At 43.9% G+C, this 14,953-nt stretch overlaps 1 protein-coding gene across 4 annotated transcripts in view; it reads right to left on the bottom strand.

The window, feature by feature from the left end:
* LOC143298365 (DDB1- and CUL4-associated factor 6-like) overlaps nt 1-14,953 on the bottom strand; it is a 210,690-nt gene that overhangs the window by 26,308 nt on the left and 169,429 nt on the right. For all 4 annotated transcript variants that reach the window (XM_076611266.1, XM_076611263.1, XM_076611264.1 and 1 more), the window contains 2 exons: nt 9,745-9,901; nt 9,168-9,256 (listed from right to left, as the gene is read on the bottom strand). In XM_076611266.1, coding sequence (XP_076467381.1) covers nt 9,168-9,256; nt 9,745-9,901 — 246 coding nt within the window. The remainder of the gene's footprint in view (nt 1-9,167; nt 9,257-9,744; nt 9,902-14,953) is intronic.

Raw genomic sequence — 14,953 nt, 5'->3', positions numbered from 1 at the left:
AAATCGGAGAAAAATACGGAAAAAATTGTTAAGAAAGCACAACAGCGCCTGTACTTTCTTCGGCGCCTCGAAAAGTTCAGAATTAAAAAAGAAATCATGGTTGATTTCTACCGAGCAGTCATTGAAAGTGTGCTAACCTTTGCTATTACTGTTTGGTATGGAAACATCTCCAAGGCAGAAGTTGCAGCCCTTAACAGAATCGTAAAAACTGCCACCAGGATTACCGGGGCTGATCTACCTTCTCCAGAAGACATATAAGCGGCTACTCAAAAAAGCAAAATCAATCAGCCAGGACGAATCACATCCAGCTTTTGGGATTTTCCCCTCTGGTCGACGGTACAGAAGTATATGGATGAAAATCAATCGCTTCGCCAATAGCTTTTTCCCCAAAGCAGTCAATGCCCTGTCTCTCTAACAAATCCAGTGTGATAAATAGAATTGTGCAACCAATAACCATCTACTGAAAGATCTAGTCATCAGCCCCATCCACATGTAATATGCAGCTTCTGTTCAAACATGTGTGTGTGTGTGTGTGTGTGTGTGTGTGTGTGTGTGTGCAGTGCGTGCATGTGTGATTATGCACACATTTTTATATTGATATGCACTTGTATGTATCCTAATTTCTACTGTATCTGTGTTTGTGTACGATTTTCGATTTTTGTTCAGTTAGGGGGTGCATGGGAGGGCTAGTACCTCTAGAGGGGGGGCTTGTCACGCTCTTCCGGGAGTGGTTCGTCCTGTATTGGTCCCCACCGGCACCCAGCTCTCACCTATGGGTCCTAGAAGCTGCTAGCATGCGGCAGCACCCAACCCTTGGGCAACGGCTTTGACAGGCTGGCTAAACTAGGTGAGGGTAGCCGACGGATCTCAAACCCTTGGTGAGTTAGGGCTTGTCTACCCAAGCATGTGAAGACTGGATCTGGTGGACTCTGTGGAAGAAACCTTCATGGTTCAACGGAGAGGAAGGCGGTTGCAGCAGAGCAGTGTGGAGTGCTGAGGGCAGGATGAGGCACATAGGACAACCTGGTGATCCACTGCATCCGTTTCCATCTCCAGTCATCTTGACCTCGTCTTGCCACTGGATACAGACGGTCTCGGACAAGAGAGTGAGGTCGACGGTGCGCAACTCCTCCTCACTATAAACAAAGTCATCGCGCAAGTCATCAGTCATCCTTCATCCCATACCATCATTTTCCCCAAGCCCTGTGGCGACAGGCGAGCGACAAAGCGACAGGTGTGGGTACACTGGCAGTCGTAGCCGCGGACCTGCACACAGGCGGCTCAGGCCATAGGGTCGTTTTTCACCAACTGGAGCAGCGGTGGAGATCGGCAGCCCCCTGAGTGACTGAGCAGCCCTCTTCAGGACAGCACTGCTCACCTCCATGGCATGAGGAAGGGGCTAGAAAAGGTGCCCTAAACACTGCCTGCTCCACACCACCCTAGTCAGCATACCGCGGCTGACGGGGACCCTACTCAAGCGGTCGACACACAAAGGAAAGAAAGAAGAAAACAAGGAGCACCCCATTGACCATTGCCACATGGAACGTGCGTACGCTTCTGGACATAGGCGACTCAGACAGACCACAGAGACGCACAGCACTCATTGCGAGTGAACTAGCCAGGTACAACATCGACATCGCTGCCTTAAATGAGACCAGACTGGTGGAAGAAGGCGAACTCTGTGAGCGAGCCGCAGGCTGCACCTTCTTTTGGAGTGGTTGCGGACCTGAAGAGAGACGGGAGGCTGGAGTTGGCTTTGCAGTGAAGACAACCCTCGTTGGCAAGCTGGCTGGCCCCCCGAAAGGAGTGAACGATCGCCTGATGACGATGAAACTCCCTACATGCAACGGGAAGAAGTTTACCACCATTGTCAGCGCCTACACGCCCACCACGACCAACCCGGATGAGATCAAGGACAAGTTCTACGAGGACCTGAACGCTGTCATCTCCACTGTTCTCAATACAGACAAGCTCATCATTCTTGGTGACTTTAAACGTGAGAGTTGGCTGTGACAGCACCTCCTGGGAAGGCGTGATTGGGAAGCATGGGGTTGGCAACTGTAGCAGCAATGGTCAACTACTTCTCCAGAAATGTGCCGAGCATGACCTTCTTATCACAAACACTGTCTTCTGCCTCCCTACCCGTAACAGGACGTCATGGATGCATCCTCGCTCTGGGCATTGGCATCTCATCGACTTTGTCATCATCAGGAAGAGGGACAGGCAGGACGTAAGAGTCATGAGGGCCATGTGCGGTGCCGAGCGCTGGACAGACCATCGCCTTATCGTCTCCAAACTCAACCTCCACATCCAGCCCAAGAGACGGCCTCAGGGCATGAAAGCACCCAAACGCCTGAATTTCAACAAGCTGGAGCTAGGCAACATCAAGCAGAGCTTTGCTGACACCCTGGAGGAACGCCTTGAGTCCACCATGCTGGACAACCAGAATGTGGAGGCAGCATGGGGCGCACTGCATGAGACGGTGTACAACACTGCCATGGAGTGCCTGGGGCCTTCTGCCAGGAAGCACAAAGACTGGTTTGATGAGAACTGCACTGAGATCAAGCAGCTGCTGGAAAACAAACGCCAAGCCTACAGAGCCCACATTGAAGATCCCAAGTCACAGTCAAAGAAAGACATACTGAAGAGCGCATGCAGCACCATCCAGCTGAAGCTGCGGCAGATGCAGGATTCCTGGTTGAGCAACAAAGCTGATGAGATCCAGGGCTTTGCAGACAGGAACGACATGAAGAACTTCTATAACGGCCTGAAAGAAGTCTATGGATCTGCTCCACTCCTCAGTGCTGATGGTTCTACCATAATCACTGACAAGGACGGGATCCTTGAGAGATGGGATGAACACTTTGACAGCGTACTGAACCGCCCTTCCACCATCAATGATGAAGTCATCGACCGACTCCCCCAGGTGCCAGTCAGTGAGTCGTTGGATGCCATTCCAACTTTGGAGGAGACCCAGAAAGCTATCCGTCTGCTATCCAATGGTAAAGCCCCTGGCTCAGACTCCATTCCAGCTGAGGTCTACAAAGAAAGTGGTATGGCGCTGACTGAGAAGCTTCATCAGCTGTTCCAGCTCATCTGGCAGCACGAGGCAGTTCCACAGGACTTCAAAGACACTTCCATCATACACCTGTACAAGCGCAAAGGAAATCGTCAGGCCTGTGACAACCATCGCGGAATATCCCTGCTGTCTGTCGCAGGCAAGACTCTGGCCAGAGTGCTACTCAACCGTCTCATAGCGCACATTGAGTAAGGTCTCCTACCAGAGAGCCAGTGTGGCTTCCGGAAAGAGCGCGAGACTATCAACATGGTGTTTGCTGCCAGGCAGCTCCAGGAGAAGTGTCAGGGACAGAATGCCGACCTTTACTTCACCTATGTCGATCTGACCAAGGCCTTCGATACTGTTAGCAGAGATGGCCTTTGGAGAATCATGGCAAAGTACGGATGTCCCAGAAAGTTCATCACCATCATACGGCAACTACATGATGGGATGCTGGCCTGAGTCCAAGACAACAGAGAGACTTCAGAACCATTCCCTGTCTCCAACAGAGTCAAGCAAGGGTGTGTTCTTGCCCCCACCCTGTTCAGTCTCATGTTTTCAGCCATGCTGACAGATGCCTTCAGAGACGCTGACATAGGCATTGGCATCAGGTACTGCACAGATGGCTCACTCTTCAACCTCAGGAGGCTTCAAGCAAAAACCAAGGTGAAGACAGACACCGTCAACGACTTCCTGTTTGCTGATGACTGCGCTCTCAACGCTGTATCCGAAGCTGACATGCAACACAGTGTTGACAAGTTCTCTGCTGCCTGTGACAACTTTGGCCTCACAATCAGCACAAAGAAGACTGAGGTGATGCACCAGCCAGCTCCAGGAAAGCCTTACGTTGAACCAAACATCTTCATCAACGGGCAACGACTGAACGCGGTGGACAAGTTCACATACCTGGGCAGTACACTCTCTCGCACAGTTGTCATCGATGACGAGGTGAATGCCACTCGCCAAAGCCAGCGTTGCCTTCGGCAGACTCCATAAGAAAGTTTGGAACAGGAGAGGCATCACCCTGGAGACAAAGCTCAAAGTATACAAGGCCATAGTTCTCACCACACTGCTCTATGGATGTGAATCATGGATGGTCTACAAACGCCACGCCAAAAAGCTGAACCACTTCCACACCACCAGCTTCAGAAAACTTCTCTGCATAAAGTGGCGAGAGAAGATCCCTGACACAGAGGTGCTCACTTGTGCAAACTTGCCCAGCATCTACACCATCTTGATGCAGGCCCAGCTGCGCTGGGCAGGCCATGTAGTTCGCATGCCAGACCACCGGTTCCCCAAGAAACTGCTGTACGGCAAACTCCAACATGGCAAGCGCTCCCATGGAGGCCAAAAGAAGTGCTTCAAAGACACTCTGAAAGCTTCTCTGAAGGCCTTCAACATCAGCCACGACACATGGGAGCTGAATGCAATGGACAGCCCAAAGTGGCGTTCAGCTGTCCACAAAGGCGCCAAATCCTGTGAGGCCAACAGAATCACTGCAGCAGAGCAACGCAGACAGGCCAGGAAAAGCAGTGCCAGCAAGTCCCCAACAGCCGCCACCATCCCCTGTCCACACTGCGTCAGAACCTTCCGGGCGTGGATTGGCCTGACCAGTCATCTGCGCACCCACAGAGCCCAACCCACCCACCCCCAGGATGACTAGATGGTCCTCGTCGATCCCGACGGACGAACCACCAGTGCGTGCATGTGTGATTATGCACACATTTTTATATTGATATGCACTTGTATGTATCCAAATTTCTACTGTATCTGTGTTTGTGTATGATTTTCGATTTTTGTTCTTATCTTGTTATGTACTATCCCCCCCAATATTCCTTGTGATCCCAGTACACTTGGTAATAAAGACATATTCCAGGTACACTTGGTAATAAAGACATATTCTATTCTATTCTATTCAATGGGGAGCCTTTGTTGAGTGCGAAAGTGGGGAGAAATGTGATAAGTACGTGGGAGTCTGAGAGTCAGATCGGCAGCATTGTTTTGAAGTTCGCTGAAGAAGATTGTGAACAGTCTACAAGAAGAATTACAGTAGTCGATTTGTTACAGCACAAAAGCAGAAATAAGAGATTTTGTAGCTGCAACAGAAAGGTACTGATGGATAGAGATGATGCGACAAAGTTCACAATCAGATTTACTGAGTGTGCAAGCTGAGGTTTGAGTCAAGAATGATTCCAAGGTTTTTTTGCTGATTTAGAAAATTGAACTGTGGCATCAACAACAACAATAGAGGCAGGAAAAGAAGTAGATGTGGACATTCTTGCAAAGGAAATAATCATAGCTTCATTTTTCTCATCATTTAACTTTAGTTTGTTGAATGTCATCCAGGATTTAACATAAAGAATGCAATCCTGCATTGACAGAATCAGACTGTGAATTTGGTTTGGTTCTGCAGACTTTTGTAGCTGAGTATCATCAGCAAAAGGGTGGTGAAGAACAGAATGGCCAGAAATGACATCAGAAAGAGGAGCAGTGTACAAAACAAAGAATGTACACTCATTTTCCTTCACAAAAACATTCACTTTCTTTCTGTATAGCCCATAGCTTTTGTGCTAAGCACCAAATCCTCAAAATTCCCTGGCAAGGGGAGAACACTTTTTTTTTCTTTTTTTTTTAAATACAAAATTCTCTGGCACTGAACTGGTTAAACCAATTGCAAGCAGTGCCAGAGATTCCAAAAGTATGATGAAGAAGGGTGAGAAGAATATCATGATCCATTGTGTCGAAAGCTGCAGACAGATCAAGCAGACAAAGAACTAAGACAGCTTTGTTGTCAGCGCAGGACAATAATGTGTTGGATATATGTAAGAGGGTCATCTCTTACCTGTGATTCTGTCTGTATGCAGACTGAAACACCTCAAGGAGGTCACTGGATGACAATGACTGAGGAGATGATGAAGAACAACTCCACTGGGTAATTTTGACAGAAAGGATAAATCTGAAATAAGTTTGTAGCTTTTTAGGATTTCTCCGAGCAAGGGTGTGACTAGGGCATGTTTAAAATCTTCAGAAAAAGAACCTGTAGACAAAGATATGTTTACCATCTTTGTGATAAGGGAAGAAGACCATTTGTCACTGAGCACAGTTTGATGAGATCAGCATGCAGAGGATCCAGACTACAACATTTAAGTGGTTACTGGTCAAGCAAATAACGATTACCTTCACAGAAAAAGCCAGTGTCAATGTTCTTTAAGTTTCGAGACTTAATGCAATGTTTTAAACATGAAGGCTCCTGAACTGAAAGACTAAAGAAAATGACTTTGTGTGATGGGATTAAGTCTGTGACAGAAATAGACAGGAGGAGATTATCATTTAGTGTGTCCATGTTTGTGATGATGTGCGCATTAGCCAAATGGTTAAAGCATTGGACTTTCAATCTGAGGGTCCCGGGTTTAAATCTTGGTGATGGCGCCTGGTGGATAAAGGGTGGAGATTTTTCCAATCTCCCAGGTCAACATATGTGCAGACCTGCTAGTGCCTGAACCCCCTTCGTGTGTATATGCATGCAAAAGATCAAATACGCACATTAAAGATCCTGTAATCCATGTCAGCGTTCGGTGGGTTATGGAAACAAGAACATACCCAGCATGAACACCCCTGAAAACAGAGTATGGCTGCCTACATTGCGGGCTAAATAAACAAAACGGTTATACACGTAAAATGTTACATGTCTGTCTGAGTGTGTATGAGTGTGTGCCTGAAATCTTGAATGACACAGGAAATAAATGATGAGTGCCCAGCGACAGCTGTCAGTCTGCTCTACCCAAGTAGGCAGCCTGTTGTGCAAATGACCCCGTGTTTGTAAAGTGCTTAAAGCTTGGTCTCCGACCAAGGATAGGTGCTATATAAGTGTCCATATCAAGTATCCATATCAATGTCAATGATTCGGATAAGATTGTGGTCACAAAAGAGACTGTGAAGCTGTTTAGATCTATTGTGGGAGGAAACTTCAAATGTACAACAAGAGAGGCAAGGCCTTCAAGACTCACTTGTGATACACTTAAAAAAAAATCTAATCGTTAAAATTTGTTCTGTATTTGTTATTATAAAGCTTTGGGTTAAAAGAAAAAAAAAAAGTCCTAACGGCAGATTCAAACCCTGCGTGTTTGGGTGAGAAGAAACTGTCTTACCCATTACACTATAGTGGCTCCTTAGTTGACATTCAAAAATATAACATTTAAACATGCTTTTTTAAAGGGCAATAAATTGATTGTGGTATTCGCAGTGAGAACGCTGTTTAAATCATATTATTCTGGTGTATCCTGGGCATTAAAAAAAATCTTAAAGGGCAATTAAAAATTCTTTTTAAGTCCGCGGTAAAGGAGACGTGGCTATCGCTGCAATCACGCTGTAACATTTAGCCATTTTCTCTGGATCTAGATAGATGTACAAGTTTCGTTACACCCGGTTGACACCGTCGATTCAATTTCTCTTTTATGTTCGTTCTAGTTTTATAGTTTTAAAGTTGATATGAAAATTGAGTATTTTGTTAAACTAATAACATGCAGAGCCAAGTACAAGTACTTCTAAACGTCATATGAAGTGAAAAGGACTTCATTTTGAGAAAAGTCAAGACTGGAAATTTTTACGTTTCATCAATTCAAGGGTATTAACTCTCATGGTTTTTTATTTTTAACATGTGAATTCCAACTGATTCTGTGGATATTTTTATGGCAGTTTGGGGCATAATCCATTAAGTGATGAGGCGTTCACAAATCTTTCTCTGAATAAATATTTAACGGTCTCCTCCAACTTTCCATCACATGTTATCGTGTACTGTCGATTGAATATAGGATTGAACGGGCAGGTCAACAGCTTAAAACAAAATGGCATTGTTCACATTCACGAAGAATAAGAGTATGTGCTTTGAATATGTATAAATATGTGTACACAAATGATTTTTGCCCATGACCTTCAGGACTCAGCCAATAGATCTATAAAGTCCACTGGACATATTGATTTTAATATTTTCCGAAAAAGACCACTTGGGCGAATGAACATAGTGAAAGCCCTGTACACTGAGAGTAAAATACACAAGCTTTTTATGTATTAAGTATAATTTCAAAATGTAATGTTTAAGATGAGAAAGATCAGTTAAAAGCAAATTAAACCCCCTAGCATTAATTACAGATTAATTTCCCTTTTTTACTATCTGCACCAAAGACATGCAAAATAAATATAACTTCCATGCTTAGCAAAAGAAGTTCCTGTTTGAACAAGAAATGATGAAAATGACTGCTCTTGTTGTTGTGCCAGAATATCAGATCAAAGTGCCAAGTTTAGAGAGAAAAAAAAACAAACAAAAAACCCAGTAAATTCAGTTTGCATATAATTTGGCTTCTTTTAAAAAAAAAAAATTTGTGCCCATCCCAGAGGTGCAATATTGTTTTACACAAGATGACCGGAAAGAACTGAATTTTTCCTATTTTTATGTCAAATTTGGTGTCAACTGACAAAATATTTGCAGAGAAAATGGCAATGTTAAAGTTTACCACAGACACACACACAGACAACAGAAAACCGGGTTAAAACATAGACTCACTTTGTTTACACAAGTGAGTCAATAAAGTCACCAACAAGGATGAGATTACAAGGTTTGTAAGAAGTTAGGAAATTCGGAAAAGAAATTAGATCTGAAAGTTTGTTCATCCCACTTAGTGGTGGTCAATACAAATAAATGAAAGAGATGGAAACACTCATGAACACCAAATGAGTTTCTGCAGCTTCAAAAGATAGAGGAGATAATTTCTTGAAGGACAAACAATGTACCAAGTGTTTAGCAAATTAAATAAAATCTTTTCACTTTACCTTTTTTTTTTTTTTTTTTTACTCTTTAGTTTAACTCCCAGATATGCCTTTACTAATGAGAATTAATGTGACAAACTATGCTGGAAATCATTTCCTTTAACTTTTTATCTGGTTGAATCATGAGACTTTGTGTTTCAGTGATTTCTCACAGAAGCACACAACTCGTACACTTTTCATACACCCAGAGCCACTTAGTCACATCAAAGACTATACTCTGATAAAAACTGTTTCCAAGTTATATCTATCCTTTTAAGACAGGCACAAGTAAGATTTCAAAAGTTACCTCTTCTGCCACCTCAGTATCAAAACATGGTTCAGGTTCTGATGGGGACCAGATCTTCACATCATAGTCAATCCCACTGGAGGCAAGAACTGAAACATAAGTAAGCCACTGGCATTCAAGTAAAGAAAAAAAGTATGGTTAGTTAGGTCAGCTGACAACTTTAGTACTGAAGATCCAAGAGATGAAATCAACAGTACAAATTACTGGCACTGATTCTGCACTATCTGTTAAGCTGACAATGAAACATTGAAATACAAAGATATCGATTGCTACACCAAGAAGTTGACCAAAATTTACTTTCTTTTCATCACTTTCATGGAGTGATGGCCCAGAGGTAATGCGTCCGCCTAGGCAGCGAGAGAGCGCTCTGGTTCGACACAAAGTTGTCTGCTATCAGTCACAGAGAAAAGATGTAAAATTGAAAAACTACACAAATCTGCACACACACACACCAGACAGAAAAAGGATCAAGGATTGAAGGAGCTCTCCTCTGTCACACAGACACACCAATAAAACACACAGTGACACAAACACATATTCACAGAGTACAAGACACACACACTAACACCAAACTGACTAGGATCAAAAGGATGGGGTTGCAAACAATTGACAACATGGCGATCAGCCTCCAGCAACATGACGAGCTGGGTAGAGTCCAAGTCCCAAAGGAAAATACGTCCACAGTCTGAGCCACTCATCACAATATGGTCTCCCCAGAAATTGGACTCCTTGATCTGAGAGACAAAAGAAGAAAAGAAACACTAATTAATCAAGTAACAATAATAATAATAATAATAATAATAATAATGGTATTTATATAGCGCTGAATCTTGTGTATAGACAAACCAAAGCGCTTTCGCACCAGTCATTCACACACATGCATAACTCTAAAACTGGAGAAACTAAAGACAAGGAAGAGGCAGGGAAGGGAGGCTATTTTGGGGAGAGGTGGGTTATAACGCTGGACTTGAAAGAGCTGAGTGTGGAGACTTGACGAAGTGAAAGAGGAAATTCATTCCAATTGCAAGGTCCAGAGACAGAGAAAGAACGGCAGCCAACAGTCAAGAGCTTGAATCTGGGTATGCATAAGCAGAGTGGATCCGAAGCTGATCGTAGTGAGCGAGATGGAGTGTAGAGGTGAAGGCAGCCACAGAGATAGGAAGGGGCTGATTTGTGAATACATTTATAACATAGAGTGCTGATCTTGTACTTTATTCTGTGTGAGACAGGGAGCCAGTGGAGATATTGCAAAAGAGGAGTGATGTGCTCAGATCTTTTCTTTCTGAGGACGAGTCAGGCAGCAGAGTTTTGTATGTGCTGAAGGGACTGAATGGAGCAGGCAAACCAGACAATAGAGAGTTACAGTAGTCAAGGCGAGAGTGAATGAGAGAAACAACAAGTCTAGATATTGCGTCAATGGACAGATATTTCCGGATGGAACTGATGTGCCACAATTGACAGTAGCAGGATTGACATGTCTGACTGATAAATTTTTGCATGGAAGACGAACAGGAAAAACACATGTATGTGAGTTCTTTGTCCAGTTTGCATACCACAACAAACTACATATAGACCCGTAACACACATTTATTCAGTACTTGTTTTGAGCAGGACATTTCAGTTACACTCAGTGAGTACAACTCCATTTGTAAAGCCAGTCATGTCAGTTCTGTTCAGAAAAAGATAACTGTCAACAACATTCTCGGTTAACCCTAACAGATCTCCTTTAGATTCCTAAACACCTTTCTTTCTTTGAGTTATTCATTTCCATCTAGATAATTTTCATTTTGCTAATGTGGCAATGAATGACTATACATACTTGAAATTTTGGAATTAACTCTTCTTTAAAGTCTGTTTCAGGGTAACAAAGAAATGTGTTAACGACAAATGAAAAACAAGAACTCGCTAATCAACTATGTGAAATACTGCGCACTCAGAACTGTCCGTCTGTGCATTCCCGAAATAAAATTAACTTTGACTTGAGAATTTCGAAATAATTTCACATGTCAAAGCATGAAATTCAAAGCAATTCTTATCAGATAGAACATTTCAAAACATACATGTCAAAGCAAAAACATGAAATTGTAACCAGAGTTCTGATCAAATTTTTCACACTTTCTCTCCCTTTTTCATTTTTTTTTTCTTTCTTCTTTTTTCTCACTCTTTTTTCCTCTCTTTTCGCTGATGCAAGCATATGAATCCACATTTTAAACATAAGAACATTTCAATGCAAACATTTTCAATGCAGTGCAGACATTCTAACAAACAATACACATCCCGTGCATCCTGGAAACTTGACTCTTGAAGAACAGAATCGTTAAAAAGAAAATAATCCATGAATTGATGAATAATCCTCAGCCAATCTTGCTGATTACACTGGCATTATGCCCACAAATATACATATACATTTGGCAATGAATTGTTCACAGATGGTATAAAATGCCCAGAGATGAACTATTCACAGCCCACACAAATGGCTTTTCACAAACAATGCACATGGCTTTCACAGCCCACAATAAACAAACTACACTGCCCAGGCACATGGTCTATGTGCCCAATTTTTCACAGAATATGGCTGGCTTGGAGGCAACATAACCACGTGACAATTTGGTAACAGGACAAAGATCTGCTGGAGACTTCATGTCCTGTGAATCTGGCGGTGTTGTGGGTACAGGAGCGCTGTCTGCGTCAACTGCAAAGTCTGGATCAGCTTCTGCGTCTTGATCTGTACCACCACCATCCTCATCGATGAAGGGTTGCTGTGGCCATTTCAGAACATGCTGAAGATGCTTCCTGTTCCAACGAAGAACTCCTTTTGGCGTGTTCACAACTTCCGTACAGCTGACTGGATCTGAGGCAATGACTGTACCTTGCTCCTCCCATGCACTCTCCTTGTTGGACTTGATGAGAACGGCATCTCCCGGCTTCAGGTACTGCAGTGGAGTAGCTCTTGACCTTGGCCTTCAAAAATTCGCTGACTGGTCCCCTCGTCTGATGCCTGCATCATCTGGAACTGTCTGCATCAGGTTTGCTGGTAAGATAGGTAGTGTAGTCTTCAGTTGCCTACCCATCAGAGCAACACAAGGACTGACTCCAGTACTTGAGTATGGAGTAGATCTGTAGTCTAGCAAAGCTACTGATAGAGATTCTTGCTGAAGGATCTTCTTTGCTATTTTCACCACACTTTCCCCTATCCATTTGCTTGTGAAAAAAATGGACTGCTTGTCTTTGAGTTGGACTTCATATTCGCGTTCGCATGCAAAGTCCTTGAACTCTCAGAACTGGAACTGCAGTCCATTGTCTGAACATATGACATCTGGCATGCCATGAGTAGCAAACATGTGCTTGAATTTCTTGATCACTGCTGCTGCTGTAGTGTTGGATAGAGATTCTATCTCAAGTCTTTACTAAGACCTGGCCACCAGACAGTGGTTTGTGCTTTCTGTCTGCGCTTGTTGATTCCTTGATGAGATTGGTGAAGTTTGTTCAGGACGAGTTGTCTCTCTGACGCTGGAATGACAATTCTGTTGTATACCAACAAGCCACTGACCAAGGACAGCTCTCCTTGGGCCTGCTGGCAAGCCTGCAGGTCTACTGAGATAACCTGCAGCCAACCATTCAACACGTAGCTGAATACCTGTTGAAGCTGCATGTCATGAACAGCTGCTGCTCAAGTCGAGTCACTGGCTTGTCACATGGAAATGCGACTCAACGCTGTCAACGTCGGAAGTCACCAGGTCCTCCGGCACACAATCTTCTACTGTGTGAGGTACCAGATGTCTCAACAGAGTGTCTGCGATGACTATACTCTTCCCTGGAACATGGACGACATGCGTGTTGAACCTCCTCATGCACATGAGTAGCCGCAGGCATTGCACTAGTGCTGCATTCAAGTCCTCTGTTGACATGAGCAGCACCAGAAGTTTGTGGTCTGTTTGAAGTTCAAACCTATCCAGACCTAACAGGTACTTGGAGAACTTTTCACAAGCCCAGACAAGCTAGGCACTCTTTCTCTATTTGAGCATATCAGCACTCAGCTTCTGTCAGTGTGCTGGAAGCAAAAGCAGTTGGAACAAGCCTATCCCCCTCTTTCTGTAAGATACAAGCTCCTAAACCATAGCTGCTACTGTCAGCTGAAATAACGTCTTTTGTCGCATCGTAGAATCCCAGTTCTGGTGATTCAGCTATCTTCTTCTTCACCGTGTTGAAGGCTGTTAGTTGTGCCGGAGCCCACGTCCATACATTCTTCTTCCTCAACAGATCAGTCATAAAACTCATTGGTTTCATCAGTGTGGCCGTACCCCGAACAAATTCAGTTATGTAATTGAACATACCACACAGTTCTGAGTTCAGTGAGTGATTTTGGTGCTGGGATGTCTCTGATTGCACTCACTTTGTCTGGATCAGGACTGATCATGTCTGCATTCACAATGTAGCCAAAATACTTGACTTCTTTCTGCCTCAAAGGACACTTTTCTTTGTTGAGTTTTAAGCCAGAGTCTCTGATTCTCTGCATTACTGCTTCAAGGCGCTGATCATGTTCTTCTGTGGTCTTGCCATACACTACTGTGTCATCCATAATAGCATCACATCCATCTAGCCCTTTCAGCACTTCTTTCATTTTGGCCTGAAAAACTTCTGGACCCAGGCTGATTCCCATAGGCACCAGCTGAAAACAGTATCAACCAAATGGCGTGATAAACGAGGTCAAATTCATGCTAGCTTCAGTAATGGGAATTTGGTAGAATCCTGCCAACACATCAAGTGTAGAAAACACCGTAGACCCTGCCATCTTTGGTGCAACATCATCTTGATTTGAAAGATGCAGTGTGGCCTTTTCACTGCTGTGTTGAGTCTGTTGAAATCTGTTGTTATCCTAACCGTGACACTTAATTTCACAACTGGTATCATTGGTGCACACCAATCTGTAGCTTCAGTCACTTCTTTGATGACTCCTACCTTCTCTAGACGCTCAAGTTCTTTTTTAACTTTATTTTTCAGTGGAAACTGAACCCTGTGTGCTGTGATCATACTGTATGGAATGCTGTTGTCTTTTAACTTAAAGTCCACTGGTTCAGTTTTCAACTGGCTCCATACACTCCATCATCAACCTCGCAAAGGCATTTGATTAGCCCCATCTTGACTGCTGCAGTTCTACCAAGCAGGTTGTTACCCGAGGAGCTACTACTACTTTGAACTTGTAGTGTTTCCCTTGATGTACTGTCTTTGCCCAGAACTTTCCTCTTGTTTTCAGTTTGCCGCCTAGAGATGTGAGCTGTACGCTAGAACGACTCAACTTTGGTTTCTTTTTCAGCTTCTGGAACATTTTGTCTGTCATTACAGAAACGTCTGCACTAGTGTCAATTTTGAATGCAACTGATGTTTCTTTGCCTTTCAGGTTCACTAACCAGGGCGCTTCATGATCAGCGGTACATGTGATGCCCTGTGCCTGTGCTTGTCAATGGTCAATGCATATATGTCTGCATCGCCTGCTTTTTGCAGCTCTACTATTTCCCTAGTGCTTTTACAACACCTACTTCAGTGATTTTTCTTCTTGCATTTTCTGCATTTTGTGCCTGTTGCAGGACAAGTCTTGCTGGACTCATGGAGACCTCCACAACGCTCACATTTCTTCTTCACCTAGGAAGGAACTGATGAGTCTGTGTTTCTTGCAGCTCCACCATGGCCACGCCCTCTGCCTCTATCCCGACCTGTGCCAGAGTGAGTACCTCAGCCTGAACCATGCTTGAAAGCTTTGTGTTCATCAGTGTCCCTACTTTTAGACT

This window comes from Babylonia areolata, chromosome 23, assembly GCF_041734735.1.
Source record: "Babylonia areolata isolate BAREFJ2019XMU chromosome 23, ASM4173473v1, whole genome shotgun sequence".
Lineage (NCBI taxonomy): Eukaryota > Metazoa > Mollusca > Gastropoda > Neogastropoda > Buccinidae > Babylonia > Babylonia areolata.
Note: the sequence above shows the minus strand (reverse complement) of the source record. Positions and strands in the feature narration are given on the sequence as shown.